General features: G+C 44.3%; 1 protein-coding gene across 3 annotated transcripts in view; it reads right to left on the bottom strand.

The window, feature by feature from the left end:
- Nucleotides 1–1,607: 1,607 nt before the first annotated feature.
- The window catches only part of SLC18A1 (solute carrier family 18 member A1), a 50,385-nt gene continuing 34,727 nt past the window's right edge, over nt 1,608–17,265 (bottom strand). For all 3 annotated transcript variants that reach the window (XM_083480550.1, XM_083480549.1, XM_083480548.1), the window contains exons 11-16: nt 12,606–12,684; nt 12,076–12,127; nt 8,210–8,273; nt 5,480–5,599; nt 4,871–5,004; nt 1,608–2,350 (exon numbers count right to left, since the gene is read on the bottom strand). In XM_083480550.1, the coding sequence (XP_083336676.1) occupies nt 2,237–2,350; nt 4,871–5,004; nt 5,480–5,599; nt 8,210–8,273; nt 12,076–12,127; nt 12,606–12,684 (563 nt within the window). In that variant the 3' untranslated portion in view covers nt 1,608–2,236. The remainder of the gene's footprint in view (nt 2,351–4,870; nt 5,005–5,479; nt 5,600–8,209; nt 8,274–12,075; nt 12,128–12,605; nt 12,685–17,265) is intronic.

Raw genomic sequence — 17,265 nt, 5'->3', positions numbered from 1 at the left:
ACAGTCCTGCTGGATCAGAGCAAAGACCCATCCTTTCAGGTATCCTGCTTCTCACAGAGACAAATGAGATACCTTCAGGAAGTTCACAAGCAGCACATGAAGGCAACAGGCTCTCCTCTTATAGTACACATAAATAAACTGGTCTTTGGATATACTGATTCTGATCATGGAGGTCACACTTTATCATCTTTCCCTCCATTGGGAAAGGTCCATAGCTCAATGGTAGAGCATCTTCCTTGCAGAAGAAGAAGAGCTTGGATTTGATATCCCGCTTTATCACTATCGTAAGGAGTCACAAAGTGGCTAACAATCTCCTTTTCCCTTCCTGCCCCACAGCAAACACTCTGAGAGGTGAGTGAGGCTGAGAGACTTCAGAGAAGTGTGGCTAGCCCAAGGTCACCCAGCAGCTGCATGTGGAGGAGCGGGGAAGCGAACCTGGTTCACCAGATTACGAGTCTACCGCTCTTAACCACTACACCATGCTGGCTCTGCAAGAAGTCCCAAATTCAATCCCTGCCATCTCCAGGTTGGGCTGGGAGAGATGCCTGCCTGAAACCTTCGGATGCCGCTGCAAGTCGGTGTAAACAGTACTGAACTGGATGAACGAATCATGGTCTAGTGAATCAGACTAGGCACTTTATATATGCCTTAGGTGTGAGTGCTGTTATTTAGGTAACCAAAAGGGCACCATTCTCACAAGAAGGAGATATCAGCATTGTTGTCCATATGAGTTTTCTTGATATTTGCAAGTATTCATTGACTTTTAAAGCATATTCCTGTAGTATGGAGACGAAAAGGAGGACCAGAAAAGTGGATTGTGTGAATCCTGAACTAAAAGTAGTAAGAGACGTATACCTTGAGCCTGGAAGGATAAATACCTACTGCCTGAAGACCTCACCATCCTTGCTATATTTGAACACATTTTTTATATGTCAGTTTCGTGAGGATACGTATTTGGGCATGTAAATGGCTTACATAGATTTATATACAGTGGGCTTGTAACTTATGCCCCCTTTGCATATGTGATTGCAATCTTACGCGGGGTCAGTGGGAAATAAATAAATAGATGGAGATCAGGGAATATCCACAGTTCCCCACTCTCCATTTATTTCCCCCCCACCAGTTCACTCAATGTGTTTTACTTGCTTACTAGCCTCTGCAATGGTCATGGGAATACCCTGGGAAGCTTCCAGAGCCCTCACACATCTTTTCTAGAACCCGATAAACAGCCCTCTGCCTCATTAGGGGGCATTTCCAGTGGTTCCTGACTTTGCATGGTTTTGCCTTTGCACATGGACCCCCAGAACAGATTCCTTGCATACGTTGTGGGCAAACTGTACAGATGATTATAGTATTATCAATGTGAACTGATGGAAAAGTTCCCCTTTTTTCACTCCCCCACCTCTCTGTTTTTCTTAACTTTTCTTTCTTTGTTTTTCTTCATGATGCAAATTCTGGTACTCACACTGCAGAAGTATGGACCTGCAACTGGTCAGACCCCCTCTTTGGGGTGTGTGAGATTTTATTTTAATTTTAGTTAAAACATTTGTACCCCTCCTAATGCAGAGAGGTTGCTAAAGGACATTATTCCCAGATCAAGCAGAAGAATAAGTCAAATAGCTTTAATCACTCAATAATAAGACAGCAAACAATGTTTAGATGAATAGCAGAGACTGGCCACATCTGTTTGTTTCAAATAGCCATAGGAAGATATTTAACTTCTGAATGGCAAATGGGAAGTGTTTCAAAGCAAGGGTGTTAGTTTGCCTACACACTGCACACAAATTGACATTCCCACTGTTTCCAGGTTCAGAGTAGGAGTGTCATTGCTTATGTTGCCAAAATGGCACCACCCACACACAAGAAAGAGGCATCAGCAAGCATTGGGAAACTTCAAAGTTTGCAGAAGTATGCGAGAATCTTGGGGTGGGGGGACCCAAGAACAGTTGATGAGGACTCAACTTGCTCAGTGGCTGTAGAATGAAGGTGGAATCCAGTTGGCAAGTCAGAGGGAGAAGGAATGGAACGGAGGAGCTGGAATCCTGAGCAGGGAGTACCCCAGGCTGCAGCATTCTGTTACAGGACCCACTCCTGCATTCTGATGCCATCCTCCGCCATTTATTGTAGTACATCCCAGAGAGAAGACCCCTTAGAGTACTGCACTTGACTTGGGGCTGCACTGACTTGACAACGCAGCCGTTGATTGAGTCTCGGTTCTGCTCATCGCTCTCAGCTCCTATTCTTCAGTCTCAGCTTCTTCATCACTGCTGTCTGTGAGTGGGAACTCCTGGAGGGCCTTCTGTGTGGTGTAGCTTCTGGTCTGCATGGGACATTCTTGGCTTAGAATTGCCTTTGGAAGTGGGGTGGGGGTAGCAGGAAGAGACAGGACAAAAAATATCAGATGCATTGTAAGGTGCCAGCCAAGGGATCTTAAATGACAGGTCTTTTGCACTGGCTCGAACCTTCAGGGGGAAATGTCTCAAAGGTCCTGTTGTCCCCCTGTCCCAGTGAACGACACACTGAGAACCCCTGCCCTAGTACAACCAAATATACAAACGACTCCTCCCTCTGGAGTTGTATTCATAGGCTGTGAGCAACCCATATATACAGTGGTGCCCCGCAAGACGAATGCCTCGCAAGACGGAAAACTCGCTAGATGAAAGTGTTTTCCGTTTTGGAGGTGCTTCGCAAAACGAATCTCCTATGGGCTTGCTTCGCAAGACGAAAATGTCTTGCGAGTTCCTGTGGGTTTTTCCCCCTCCCCCCTTTTTCTAAGCCGCTAAGCCACTTATCAGCTGATCTGATAAACTGATAAGCCGCTAAAAGCCGCTAATAGCGCTAATCCGTTAATCCGTCAATGGGCTTGCTTCGCAAGACGAAAAAACCACTAGACGAAGAGAATCACAGAACGGATTCTTTTTGTCTTGCGAGGCACCACTGTATTGTAATAAGAATTTTAAGGTCTTAGATATATATTAAATGTTCATAAATGTACCAAGCAAACATGTACATAAATATATAAACCACACGTCTGAAGCAGCACAGGAAGACAGTCCTGAAACCATTTTGACTCCCAGGCTGACCAAATGTTTCTCTGAAAAGGAGGGAGGAGGTGGAAAAAAAACCATTCCTTGTTACAGGAATTTAGTAATCACCATTTCAAAGGATGACAGACTACCAGGAAAAGACTACCAGGAAAGGCAATCAGATAAGGCATTATCAGATAACCTGGCAGACAGGAAAAAAAACAACATTCAAATTTCTCTTGTAAGGCCACCTTTTCTGTGATGTAGGTATGATGTTTGTGGGGGGTGGTCTTGGGTTACACCCCTTCTGTGATGTATGTATGATGTATGGAGGGGTGGTCTTGAGCTCCAGGGCAGGAAAATTAAAATGTCTATAAAAGGGCAGACACACCTTTGTTCTGGGTCCTCCTCCTTTCCTGTATGTGAGGGGAGCACCCTGTTGCAACAGATCAATAAAGATCAGGCTTACTAGCTGCTTTGCTTCTCAATATTCTCTGGTTGGCCTCTGTTATTTTCTCCTACCAATAGCGAACCCACGTAAGGACTCTATGCTGGCTCTTGGATACCCCATAAGGGAAAAAGGGCAGACTGGTTTTGTTTACAACAATATAAAGCACACAACTTCCCCCCAAGAACCCTGGTTTGTCCCACACAGAGCCACAATGCCCTGGACCCTTACCAAACTATGGTTCCCAGGATGCTTTGGGGAGGCTTTGCTCATGCTTTAAGCGTATGATCAGCACGTAGCCAGAGTTGCACCCGTGCCACACGCAGGCTGCTGTTAATGGGTGCTCTGGAAATAGCAGCCCAGATGGAAAGAAGGGAGGAAGGCATGGTTGGAGTTTCAATAATTAACAGACTAGCCTTAAAGAAACAGAGTGTGCACATGTTTGCTCACTTTTGCAGATCACCCAACAAGAAGCTACTCACAATCATCTTTCCTATTTGCAAGAGAGGCACAGGCTATGCATAGATATCTCAATCTGTCCTACAGAGGGAGCAATGCTGGAGGCACAAAATGTCATGCCCCCCTCCCCTCCTTGGAGGTTGCTTCTGGCAGTTTTAGTTTTGCACAGAATTGTCACCCGGAGAGATCATCGTAAGCCCCTGCATGAATTTGACTTTATAATATTTTCTTAATAGGGATTCACTTTGAAAATTCATACCAAACCTTTCGATCAGATTATTTGCAAGGCAGCTTGCCAGTCCAAAGAATACAAAAACCTCCATCCCAGCCACCTTTAATCCCGTGGCTGGTGAATGTGGCCAGAGTGTGCTCAGTTCTGAAATCCTGGGGCAACTCCCTGTTGTTCTTTCTGACAAGCAAGCTCACTGCATCTGCACTTTCTCTGGCCAATGGATGGGGCCAAACAGGACCTCCCCTTTCCATGATGAATTTCCTGGAAAGTTCAGCCTCTCAGTCATCTCTTCTGCAGAGAGGGATGTTACCCTTTTCTCCCTTGAAAAACAGATTGATCTGAAGGTGGAAGTTGGAAGAGTTACGCTTTCCCCCTCCTCCTCTTTCAGCTCTATGTGTTTCTTAAGTCCCAGATTAATTCTACTGGATCCACATTTTCTACAGGATCCAGCAGCAGTCTTCCAATGCTCTTTGCTCCCCTGGTTAATGGCACAGGCCAGAGTGGATATTTTAGCTGCTTACATTTGGACTTCACCTGCTGGCATTCCCTCCTTTTGATATGACTTTTGGATTATTGGTTTCAGATGCTGGGAGGCACCTTGGAAACATTACGGAAAGGTGGGGTCCAAAATGTTTTATATAAATAAACAAGAAGACTAGGAACCCTTTGGATTCGGTCAGATGACTCCCTCGGGGGTGAACTTACAATCTTCTCCTCCTTGGCTGGTGGGCTCCGCAGGAACCAGCAGAGAGGGGCATATGCAAGGTTGATCCCTCCAATGATGACCATCAGCCAGGGAAAGCCAATGACCCGTACAAGAGAACCCCCTATAGACGGACCTGCAAGCAAAGAATAATATCAATGCTTAGTTAATTCATGAACTAAGTGCATTCAGGCTGTGCAGTAAATTCTGTTTTCAACATTCAGTGTCCTTCAAAAGCTATGCAGTATTCAGAGACAGTGGGCTGATTGGGAGCTGGTGGGGGGATGAAGACAACTTTACAAATTACAACTTGCATCTGTTCTGAGGTTGGGCAAGGGACACAACAGACTCTCTGAGGTGACTTTTTGTTTTGGCAAATTACAGTTGAAATTAGAAAAAAAGCCAAATGTTCTACTGCAGCCTGAGGACCTCTCCAGATGTCCTTTTCTATCACACATTCTTGATGGCTTGTGTTCATGATGCTGTCGGAGCAGTCATAAGCCAGCATGGTGTATTGGTTGGAGTTAAATATTTAAAAGCTAGAAACGAACAGCACATGGGCGCAACCGATAGGCAAAGAAACCACAGGGCGGCAGAGTACTCATCCATACCAAAAGCAAAGCCCATGCAGAAGGCCACGTCAGCAATGGCATAGACACTGCCGTAGACAGAGGTGTGGCGAAGGTCCACCAAATATCCCATGATCGGCATCATTGAAGAATCCACCATACCTATTCCCAGAACAGAAGGGGGGGAAATGCCATGAGACGTAGTATTTAACCATAGCCCAGGTTTCAAACCACATGTGATTATTGTTCTGAAATATTAATATTATTATATTATATTCAGTGCTTTTTTTCTAAAAAAAATATGTTTAGGGGTACTCTCATTTTGACTCAAGAAAATCACCATTTTATAGTTCAAATCAGGGGAAATAAATACAGTAAATGGACAAAAGTACAAAGATTTACAAAATGTTTAGGGGTATGCGTATCCCTGTGTATCCCCCAGGGAAAAAGCACTGATTATATTAATGAATCCCTGTGAAACATTGTGAAGCAATCATATATATGTATAATTTTATTGTATCTAAGCTGGGATAAAGAAAAATATCTCCACTTAACATTTATTGGTTGTTAGATATGGTGGCTATGAAATAACTGCAACAAATAACCCCAAAATACATTGCCTCCCCCATTTTCTTAACACACTACGTTTATGCAATTCAGTCTAGAAGATATATTCCAAGCAGACCTTTTGAATTACCCTGGGAATTTTCCCTGGCACATAGAGGCAAAGGCTTGTATTAGTCATACTCAGACTACTGAGAAATTAATGAGGACGACAAATTTAGGTCCACGAATTTCAGTGGGTCTACTCTGTGTATGACTAACATTCAATGCAACCCAAAATCTTTGCCCTGCCCCATCACAAAAAGCTGAAATGGCAACTCTGAATAACCCATCTGTTGACTCCCCTTAAGCTCCTTACTTGTGAGTCAGATGCAAGAAGTCAACTAAACTAGAATGTGTTTCCTGGTCTAGCATGCACTGTTTGTTTGTTTGTTTGTTTGTTTGTTTGTTTGTTTGTTCTCTCTTATCCCAATTTTGCAGTCACCCTGTCTCTGCAGTGCAGGCTGAGGATGAACACAAAGCTGAGATGCAGAAGGCCAGATGTCTATCAAAGGAACGTATTTCTGTTATACCGATAGCAAAGTGACAATACAGTCCTCTGAGGTTTCCCTTCTCAGGTTACAGAGTATGCTTTCAAGATAATCTGGGTTAGAGTGGAGGGGAAATTTGAGATTTGTAGATGGTTGGCAAGCAGGAACTTTGTAGGGTTCCAGCATGCCGTTTGCTTTTGGGAAACTGATGCAGCTTTAAAGACTAGGGACTCAGGTACACTCGTCAATTACCGTATTTTTCCGTCTATAAGATGCCCCCATGCATAAGGGCATGTATACTATTTTTGGGACTCAGATTTAAGAAAATGGGGGGAGATGGCCCAGAGTATGACACCCCCTAATTTTTGACATTCTTTTATAGGAAAAAAACATAGTCTTATACATGGAAAAATACGGTATATTCTTAAAACTGCGTTATAAACATGCGACAGCAGATGGCATTGAGGGGCAGTGATCTGTCGTTAAGAGTTTGTAGAACATGTTTTCCTGTAGCGTTTTCTTTATCTGTGTAGATCTAGCCAAAGACTGCAATATTTTTACTGAATTCAGAGTCCCAACCCAAAATGGGTCACATTTTTGCCCTGATTTTGAAGTCCCCCTGACCCAAAGTTCAGGGGATATATTTGTAAACATGTATTACAAAAATATCATTTATCTCCAGTATTCAGATTTCACAAGGGAGTGAACCCTATAAAAGGCAAGTCTTGGGAATTCAAGCTGCTCAGGATGAAATGCAGGGAACTCTTCCATTCCTGAGTACCTGTTCCTTTCAGCTTCCTTCTCTCTTCTAGAATAGAAGTCTCTACTGTCTGCAGTTATCACCATTAAAAAGGCAACAGTTTTTCTAGACTTGCTCAGCTCCTGCTGCTGCAGAATATAAAGGGCCAAGGGCCCTGTCTCATCCATATTTATGACCCCTGTTATTCCAGGGACTTCCTGAGGCAAACTATTTATTGAACAACCATCCTCATTTAACAATGTAAGAACAGCCTGCTGGAACAGTGTTTGGCTTGCACAAAGCTAATGCAGAGGTTAGACTATGTTCAGTCTTTATTTAGCATTATTCTTTCATTCCACACCTTTTAATGCACCTCCCTGTCACTTTTCAAACGCCAATTCTTTCAAAAAGTAGATTTGTTGCCCAAGCGCTTTAATCCAGTTTAATTGTGCAAACCTAAATTGGCACAATGCACTCGAATCCCTCCCACAAAATAGTGGCAGTCTGGAGGTATCTCAAGTGTGGACAATCAAGGGCCAAACCTGGTGGGCTCCTGGCCAGAACAAGGATGGGTCCCCTCTGATGGTTGAAGTGCCTGTCCATGCAGGACGATAGTGACCTCCCCTCCAGCCCTTCTCAAAATCCAAGAGCCTGCAGACAGTGCATGTGTGCTCATCCTGGACTGCACCACTTTGGATTGCAGGTGGGGGTATTGTGGGAGGGAATGCTTTCTTCATGTCAAACCCCACACACACCTAGACAAGCCGCATATCCAGGAGAAGACTGCCCCATGACCTTTCTTCCTGGCATGCTAAGATGGATCTTTCATTTTAACTCCAAGCCTGCAAATTCCCCACCAGCCTTTCTAAAGCTGTTTGGCTGTTTTTCAACATGCGTTTTTGCTCTATGTGTTTGCTGCGGACGACTTCAAAACCTTACCAAGGGCAAAGCCAACCCCTCCATTAGGACCGATGAGTCCATAAAGATTTTGAGCCAGGGGGACCTGCAGAACGAAAGAAATGAGATGGGGGTAAGGCCTGGAAAGGACAATAAAAGCCAAAACAGTGCCATGCCTCTTATTTCCTTTACAGCATGGGTAGGCAAACTAAGGCCCAGGGGTCAGATCTGGCCCAATCGCCTTCTAAATCCAGCCTGCGGACGGTCCGGGAATCAACATGTTTTTACCTGAGTAGAATGTGTCCTTTTATTTAAAACACATCTCTGGGTTATTTGTGGGGCATAGGAATTCATCCATCCCCCCCCATTCAAAATATAGTCCAGCCCCCCACAAGGTCTGAAAAAGTTTGCCGACCCCTGCTTTACAGACTTAAAAGCATGGATATATGAGTTCAACACCTGGATATGAAATGAGAGCACTGGCAGAGGAACGGGGGGGGGGGGCAGGGGAAGCGCACCCCCGGCACCATCAGGGAGAGGGTGCCATTGCAACCGTCCCCCACGGGCATGCGCCGCGCACCCCCCACCGTGCTGGGCACCACGCCCCCACAGGCGGCACGCATGCCCCCAGGACACATGCCCCACCCTGTGGGGTGTGTGCCAGCCACACCCCTGCCTGCTCTCCTCCCCCGGTGCCAGAGCAGGCAGCTTCACCACTGAATGAGAGAACACATCTCAATCCAACATGACGACTCAGGTACCAAGAATGACATAGATTAGGAGTCTTGCGACAAAAACGTCACAGTGTGGAGTGTCCCTATTCAGGGTTCCAGCAAGCCAGCCATGGGCCATCCCAGGATACTCCAGCCCTTCAGCTAATCTGTTTCTTGAAGGGAAGGTGCCTGGGACGGTCCTGGTCCTGGCCCTATAGGCCTTGGTGGTAGAGAAGGCTCTTCCAGGGGTTCCCTGCTGGATAACCTCGGATCCAGAGGTCGTCTGATCTTCTGCAGCATGTTCAACGTCACGCTCCTGCTGCTTATCTGGTGAGTCTGCAGCGTCTGACTCTGTGCCTGGATTGCTGCTGGATTGTTTCATGGGTCATGACATGGGGAGTGCTTAAACCACAGTTTCCTGGTTTGGACATGGTAGGAAACCATGGCTTGACAATTCATATACAGGTGAAACTCGGAAAATTAGAATATTGTGGAAAAGTTCATTTATTTCAGTAATTCAATTTTTTAAAAAGTAATATTTATTAAAATTTCAAATAGTACAGAAAAACAAAAAGAAAAAAGAAAAAAACAAAAAAATTCAACCTTTAGAATCCCATTTTCAATGACTTCTTTCCACAACTTCCCCTCACCTCCCCTTCTTGTATTCCAAATCCAAATATTTACCCAACAAGTTCTTATCTCTAGTTTCTTAACCTTAGTTTGTTATTATGCTTATTTATATTAAATTTTTACCCTTGATTCATTATTATATTTAATTCAATTTGTGTATCAACTTTTAACTTATGTGCCTTATTCATTTATAAAAAGAAAAACCTTTTCTAAGGTTGACCCTATTACCCTTCCACGAATTCCCCATTCTTATAGTGATAACATCATAAAATTAAACACAGAGTAAAAAAGATCAGGCCCCCTTTGGATTTCCAAACCCCACCCTTCCCTCCCCGGTTTCAATCCCAAAACCATAGTCCATTAGTCCATCTATTTAGCCTGGAGACCTCACGTCCGAGGCTCTTAAATCTCTCTCAGTCCCTTTCTGCCGGCTTCTTTGAAAGTCCCTTGTGTTTAACACCCAGTCTCGAAGGGGCACTCTCTCTATAATGTCCATGTTCCTTCCAGCCAGGCCTCCTTGTTTAAAGGTGGAGCTCAAGTCCTGTTTCTTAAGTCCAAATGTCCCAAAAGCTCCAGCTTCCACCTTGATCAAATTGGCAATCCCAAGATCTTCAGTTCTCCACAAAAGAAGATCTTTCCATTCCTCATTTCTGGGTTCAGACCAAATTTTCTTCTTCCGATCCTTGTTTCCTTTTATAACCATCTTGGCAGGCCTCTGGCTCTCATTTACCTTCTGTGACATTTCAGCCCCTCCTTTCTGCTCCTCCTCTTCAGTCTCTGGTTTCTTTTCTTGTCCAGCTGCCTGTGTTTTGAACATCAAGTCCTTTTCCAACTCAATAGGTATATTTGCTGTTGACTTCAGTTTTGTAGGACTTGTAGACAAAACATGGCCTATCTTGTACATCTTGCGCAGCTTTCCCATGAGAAAAACAACCTCATCCAAATCAGCCAGAATTTTCCGACCTATTTCCATTCTTGTAATGTCCGTGAACCCCCTCTAGAGGGATTCTGGTTACTTAGTATTCCTTTCACTTCCAGTCCAAAAATCAGATTAATTTGTTTCAATCTTTCTTTACTTTCAACACCTTGTAACAATGTAGTCGGCTAAACCAAAGCTTTCAATTTTTTCCAACTTTGACAGCTAATTTGACAGCTGTCAAAATCTTCTGTAACTCCTCAACAGGCTCCTTTCGCGGGTTGCTCCTGGTCTCGGGAAGGGTGGCACTTAATAAAAAAAAATAAGCTCCTATCCTCCAGCACAGTAACTTATACTTTTAAATCCGTGGAATTAATAACTTTTATCCAATCAGGAAAAAAACAACTCTTCTCTCAACCTTAGTTGGCAAATCCTTGCTTTAAAATGTTTACAATGGGGGGGAGACGGACTTCCTCTTTGCACCTCCCCCGCTCGTGCCAGATCCACAAAAAAGGAAAAATTTTAATCCAATTTTCAAATTACTCACGGGTTGTTGTTCTTGATTTTTAGTCCAAATTTTTAAAGGAAGAAGTCAGCGCTCTCCGACGAATGGCATGCGGCTTCGCTCGGCAGGGGAAGCAGTAGACTCACAGAACAGCGCCGCTCCCTGTCCCCCCGTTCCGTAGCCTTTAAAAAGGCTCCTTCGCGGGTCGGAAGGGCGCTAACGGTGCCCACCGAGTCAACATGTCCACGGGCATCCGCGCCCGTGGTTTTTAAGGGTCCCCGCGTCGCCGGCGCGGCAGGACCCGACCCCTATCGAGCAGACTCCCTCCGGAGCTCGGAGGAAATCCGCCATTCGGCGATGGCGCCAACCCGGAAGTCCCTATGTCAGTAATTCAATTTAAAAGGTGAAACTAATATATGAGATAGACTCATGACACACAAAGTGAGATATGTCAAGCCTTTATTTGTTATAATTGTGATGATCATGGCTTACAGCTGATTAACAATCTCAGAAAATTAGAATATTAAATGAGACCTGAGTACATATGTATGCTTCTACTTCTCCGAAGTCCAATATTGCTCTATTTGCAATCCTTGTTTTGCTGATTTCATTTAATATTCTAATTTTCTGAGATTGTTAATTTGGGGTTTTCATCATCTGTACGCCATAATCATCACAATTAAAACAAATAAAGGCTTGACATATCTCAAGCCTATCTCATACATTAGTGTCACCTTTTCAGTTGAATTACTGAAATAAATGAACTTTTCCACAATATTCTAATTTTCCGAGTTTCACCTGTAAAGATGGGCATGGAAGGAGATGGGCTATGACTTTAATTCATCACTTGAGCAAACCACTGTTTATTGGAGAGAAACCTAAGTCTGAATTGGGCTACTGCTTTACTATTTGGGTGCGGGGGTGTGTGGATTTTGCTCTCCTGGTAGATCATCGGTCTTCATTTCATAGGACAGAAAATACTTGACTAGTCTGCCGCCACCAAATTCTCTTCCAGGATTCCTTTCCCACTCATAACACAGATGGCCAGAGTTAAGCTGGCCCTGCTGCTTCTTGGCCTGGCTCCCCATTACAGCTGATTTCTCTGCATGTCAGTCATGGAATACAGATTCACTAGCGTACTCACGCAAAGGAGGCTGACTCCCACTACCACCATCCCAATCAGTGAGCAGAGCCACCTATAAAGAAAAGGCAATTGGTGAGAGAGAGATCCGAGCATGATCTGAAGGGCACAGCAACCTTTCTGAAGCTAAGCAGGTTGAATAAAACTGACAATCTCATGCTGCTGTCACACAGATCTACGATGACACCACACTTGGAATACTATGTGCAGTTCTGGTTGTACATCTCAGAAAGGGTACTGTTGACCCAGAAAAGGGAAAGAAGGGGGCAAACAGGGGGCTGGATTTGCTGCCCTACAAATAAAGGTTACGTTTGAGGTTATTTCATTGAGGAAAAAACAGCATGAAAGGGGAAGCATTTATTAAACTTGGCATGCAAAAAGTCCAAGGCTGGATTGCTGCCTCCAGTCAGCATCCAAGATGGATGGGGCAATGGTACGAATAGGTTTTTAAGGCAAGTCCTGTGTTTCCCAAAGGTCATAAAAGTGACTCACGGATTCACAGGATTCAAACCTCTTTGGGCTCCTCCACTTACCGCCCCATTTTGTTGGCTAGCATCCCAAAGAGGTTGGTACCAATGAGGTAAGACAGGCTAGCAGGCAAGAAAGCTACCCCTGCAAAACAGAGAAGCATCAGTCTGAAATAAAAGCACATGGCATTTTCTGCAAAGGGACAGAATGACCTTGCAGAACTCTCCTTAAATCCCTGTCACGTGCAGAGATACATAAATGCAGCAGCGGACACCTACAGGAGGCCAATCCTCTAACAATGGTCAGGGACAATAGGTCTTGTTAAACCAATACGTATGCATTGAAGATATGTCCCTATATATTTATTTATTTATAGAGTGGGGGAGGAACAAGATTTTAAAATGGGATGAAACATATTTGCAGAGGACCGGTCTAACAATGGGTATTAGCCATCATAACAAAATTAAACCACCAGCTATAATGGTGTTATTGGCTGAATACCAGTTGCCAGATGGGAAACCCAGCCAGATGGGCAACGTATAAAAATAATAGCATTATTATTATTATTATTATTATTATTATTATTATTATTATTATCCACTTCCTCTCCAAACTGCACAGGTATCATGTTCTCAAAACTCTGGTGGGTATCTCATTCACAAACACAGAGAGATTCCCAGCTATCAGGAGACCATCCCCTAAACATGGCCTTCAAGCTCTGCTTGTCGGATTTCAATAATAATGATGATGATGATGATGATGATGTATTTGTACTCCATCCATCTGACTGGGTTGCCCAGTCTGAATAGCATCTGAATAGCTACAACTGGAGTGGATGATTGACCAAATGAGCCATCCAGTAAGGCTATTCCTAAGTAGTCTTAAGGGGAGAAAGAGGGGCACGTATAATAAAAAAACTAGATTTCATGTTGCCAATTGTGGTGAAAGGTGGGACTCAGACTGGGTATCATTGCCTTAACTAGATTTCCTCACTACTGGCTCCCTGGATGTTGTTGAACTATAACCTCCACCAGCTCCATCCAGCATAGGCAGTTGTCAGGGATGATGGGAGATGTAGTCAAGCAACATCTTCAGAGCCCATTTGGGGGGGGGGCTCCTATGTCTCCTTGTTTTGAAGGTGTCATGAGATAATCTTACCCCTAGCTCCTTTGATCATTTGCAAAATCTTGGCTGAGATATACTCCTATCTCTCTGAATCCCTGGGCATCATAGATATTCCATACCTATGTTGTATTCAAAACAAGTTCCATGGCAGACCCCTTTTTTAAACTAGTCCATATGAAACCAACCCATTTCCTCCCTTACTCCAGCCTCATGCTCTGGACCAAGAGAACAGCAATTTGATCTGCAGTTATAATTAAATCCAAATCAAATATTTGACAGGCTGTCAGTTGGCAGTTGCTTAGCTTTAATTTACTCTCCTCCGGCTTACAAATGTGTTGCAGGCACCTCTGTTTGCCTGGATATGTCACAGCATCCTTATTGAAACCCAGCCATTTGTGTTTAATTTCCTCTAAGATAAACCCTTATGTTTATCTTGCCAGTGCTCTGGGAAAATCCATGCTCTTCTGCTTGTGAAACACCAGGTTAGGCAAATAAAAGCAATAATTGAAAAATGCCCTGTGCCAATAGTTCAAAAATACTCAAAATGATGATGATGTCATTCGTCAGCCTTAAGAACGTAAGATAAACCAAGTCAAAGGCCCCTATAGTCCAGCATCCTGTTCTCACAGTGGCTAACCCAGGCACCCCCAACCTTCAGCCTTCCAGATGTTTTGGACTACAATTCCCATCATCCCTGACCACTGGTCCTGTTAGCTAGGGATCAGGGGAGTTGTAGGCTGGAGGGCCGCAGGTTGAGAATGCCTGGGCCAACCAGATGTTGCTGCAAAGACCACAAATGCAACCTGAGTGCAACAGACAGTTAAGTCCAGTTAAAGGAGACTCTGGGGTTGCGGCACTCATCTCGCTTTCAGGCCAAGGGAGCCAGCGTTTGTCCACAGACAGCTTTCTGGGTCATGTGGCCAGCAGGACTAAACCACTTCTGTCTGGCACAACAGAACACCATGACAGAAACCAGAGCGCACGGAAATGCCATTTACCTTCCCACCACAGCGGTACTTATTTATCTACTTGGACTGGTGTGCTTTCGAACTGCTAGGTTGGCAGGAGCTGGGACAGAGCAACAGGAGCTCACCACCGTCGCATGGATTCAAACCGCCAACCTTCTGATCAGCAAGCCCAAGAGGCTCAGTGGTTTACACCACAGTGCCATCCGCGTACTGTTACAGCTGTTACAATCTACTTGCTCATTGTTAGGTTTTATCTACTGGACTGGAACCATGTTTAACTAATCGGGTTTAAGGTTCCATTGTACTCATAGAATCATAGAATTGTAGAGTTGCAAGGGACCATCTAGTCTAACTCCCTGCAATGCAGGAATCTCAACTAAAGCATCCGAGACAAATGGCCATCCAAACTCTGCTTAAAAACCTCCAAGGATGGAGAATCCACTACCTCCTGAGGGAGCCCATTCCACTGTCAAACATCTCTTACGTCAGAAAGCTACTCTTAACATTTAGTCAGAATCTCCTTTCTTGTAACTTGAATCCATTGATTCGAGTCTTACAGTCTCGAGTCTTACAAGCTTGTTTCATCTTCCGTGTAAAGCCCTTGAGATGTTTGAAGATGGCTCTCCTCTCACTCTCCTCCTTTTCAGGTTAAACATGCCCAACTCCCTCAACTGTTCCTCATAAGGCTTGCTCCATATGAGCTGGGGCTATTTATTATTTTATTGCCCTTAGTTATTTATTTATTGCATTCATATATCACTTTTTTGTACAAGGAGTTCATGGTGGCATACATACATGGTTCAATGACAACCAACACTCAGGTCTATTGATTTCAATAGGTGTACTAGTAGGACTAACATTGGATACAACTCAATGACTGGCCCAGGATCACGCAGTGGACAACTATAACAAGCAGGGATTTGAACCAGTGTGCCAGTAACCCAGCTGATGTGTACGTGTATCTCACACATGATGGGAAGTGACTGAGAGTTGGCAAAGTGCTAGGCTCCAGAGCAGAGGACTATAAGGTTCTCCACTGTTCATGAAGGGGTAGGAGTCTGGGGGGATAGGCTGGCAAGAAAGGATAAAAAGTTCTCAAACAACTCCAGCTCCAGCCCTTATGGAGCAAGTTGTCATCTTGGAGCTATCCAAGGTCCTGCAGTACCAATCTGGTGGTACCCAGATGTCCATTGTTCTGCATAGTCTCCTGTTCATGGTCCAAACAAGTCAACTGCCCTGAAAAGAGAGCAGTGGGATCTTTGCCACTAATGCAGAGATGAGGAATCAGCAGCCTTCCATATGTAGTCAGATTTCATCTCCCATCAGCCCCAGGCAGCAGTGATCAGGAATAGTGGTAGTCTAGCAACATCTTATCCTCAATTTCAGAATAACGATTCCTCTTTCTTCTTCCCATGTTTCACAGGTTCTGTGTCTCTCATTTGTAACATCCTTCTCATCCTTCTTTGCTCCACTGCTTGTTCTTAGAAGCGAGCAGAAAGGTCATGCTCACAGGCCCTTATTTAGCCAAGGCTTCCTGCTGACTAACTGGTAGTTAACTTGATTAGTGGCTCTCGGGAGCACTACTGAGCCTAGGTAGCAATTTAATTTGGGAAGAAAGCATAGCTGAGAGCATCCCCCCAGGCCCCTCCTCCCCAAATTGAATTTCGGGGGGGGGGGCGTTTTACAGAAAAGGTAGGCAATTTCATCTCATTATCCAGTCTCCAAGGCAGCGCATAATTGCCATGTACCGAGTCACTCTTCCTGTGCCTCTGAAGATACCTTTGTTGTTGCTATTTTAAATCTGTAGGTGCACCTTCAAAAGCCATGTTGTTTGATATGGTTGTGTTGGCGGGGGTGGGGTGGGTTCCTCTTGAAGTTAGCAGTTGGAGGCATGGGTGGAAAAGTGCTCTCACACCTAGTTGCATGCAAAACCTTGCACATTGAGGCCCAAGTCATTTTACTAGCTAAGGTGAAGATAATGCCCCATCTATTCCATATATTGAAGCCAAGTGGGCTGCAAGTTGACTCTTGGGGCACTTCCAGACTGCAGCTATTTTCAGATGGGATTAAATCACACATTGGCAAATTCATGGTGTGCAATTAATCAGCCTTCCCAGTCTTGCACAGCGGACCGATTTCCGAAAAGATCACAGCATTTGTGATAAGGAGAGTGATGAGGAAAGGTAGTAAAAAGTGTGGGATAATGCTAGCATTGACAGAATGTTGTTTAACCTCTACACACACACACACACACACACACACACACACACACAACCACAATCAAAACAGGTCTTCATTAAATAGCCAACTGCATCTAACTCCACACAAAAGGAATCAAAATGAATGCTCAGTAAATAGCCAACCTCTTCTAATCTCTCTGGAAACAAATTAGAATGAATTTTCATTAAATAGCCAACATTGTCTAATCTCCATGGAAACAAATCAGAATGAACTCTCAAATAAGTAGGTTGTCTCAAAGTCCTTTTACCTCAAGGCTAGTGATGGGAGTGTCTAACCCATGGGTAGGCAAACTAAGGCCCGGGGGCCAGATCTGGCCCAATCGCCTTCTAAATCTGGCCTGCGGATGCTCCAGGAATCAGCATGTTTTTACATGAGTAGAATGTGTCCTTTT

Source organism: Podarcis liolepis, assembly GCF_965112155.1.
Source record: "Podarcis liolepis genome assembly, chromosome: 16".
Classification (NCBI taxonomy): domain Eukaryota; kingdom Metazoa; phylum Chordata; class Lepidosauria; order Squamata; family Lacertidae; genus Podarcis; species Podarcis liolepis.
The sequence above is the reverse complement of the archived record's forward strand: the minus strand, read 5'-3'. Positions and strand labels throughout refer to the sequence as shown.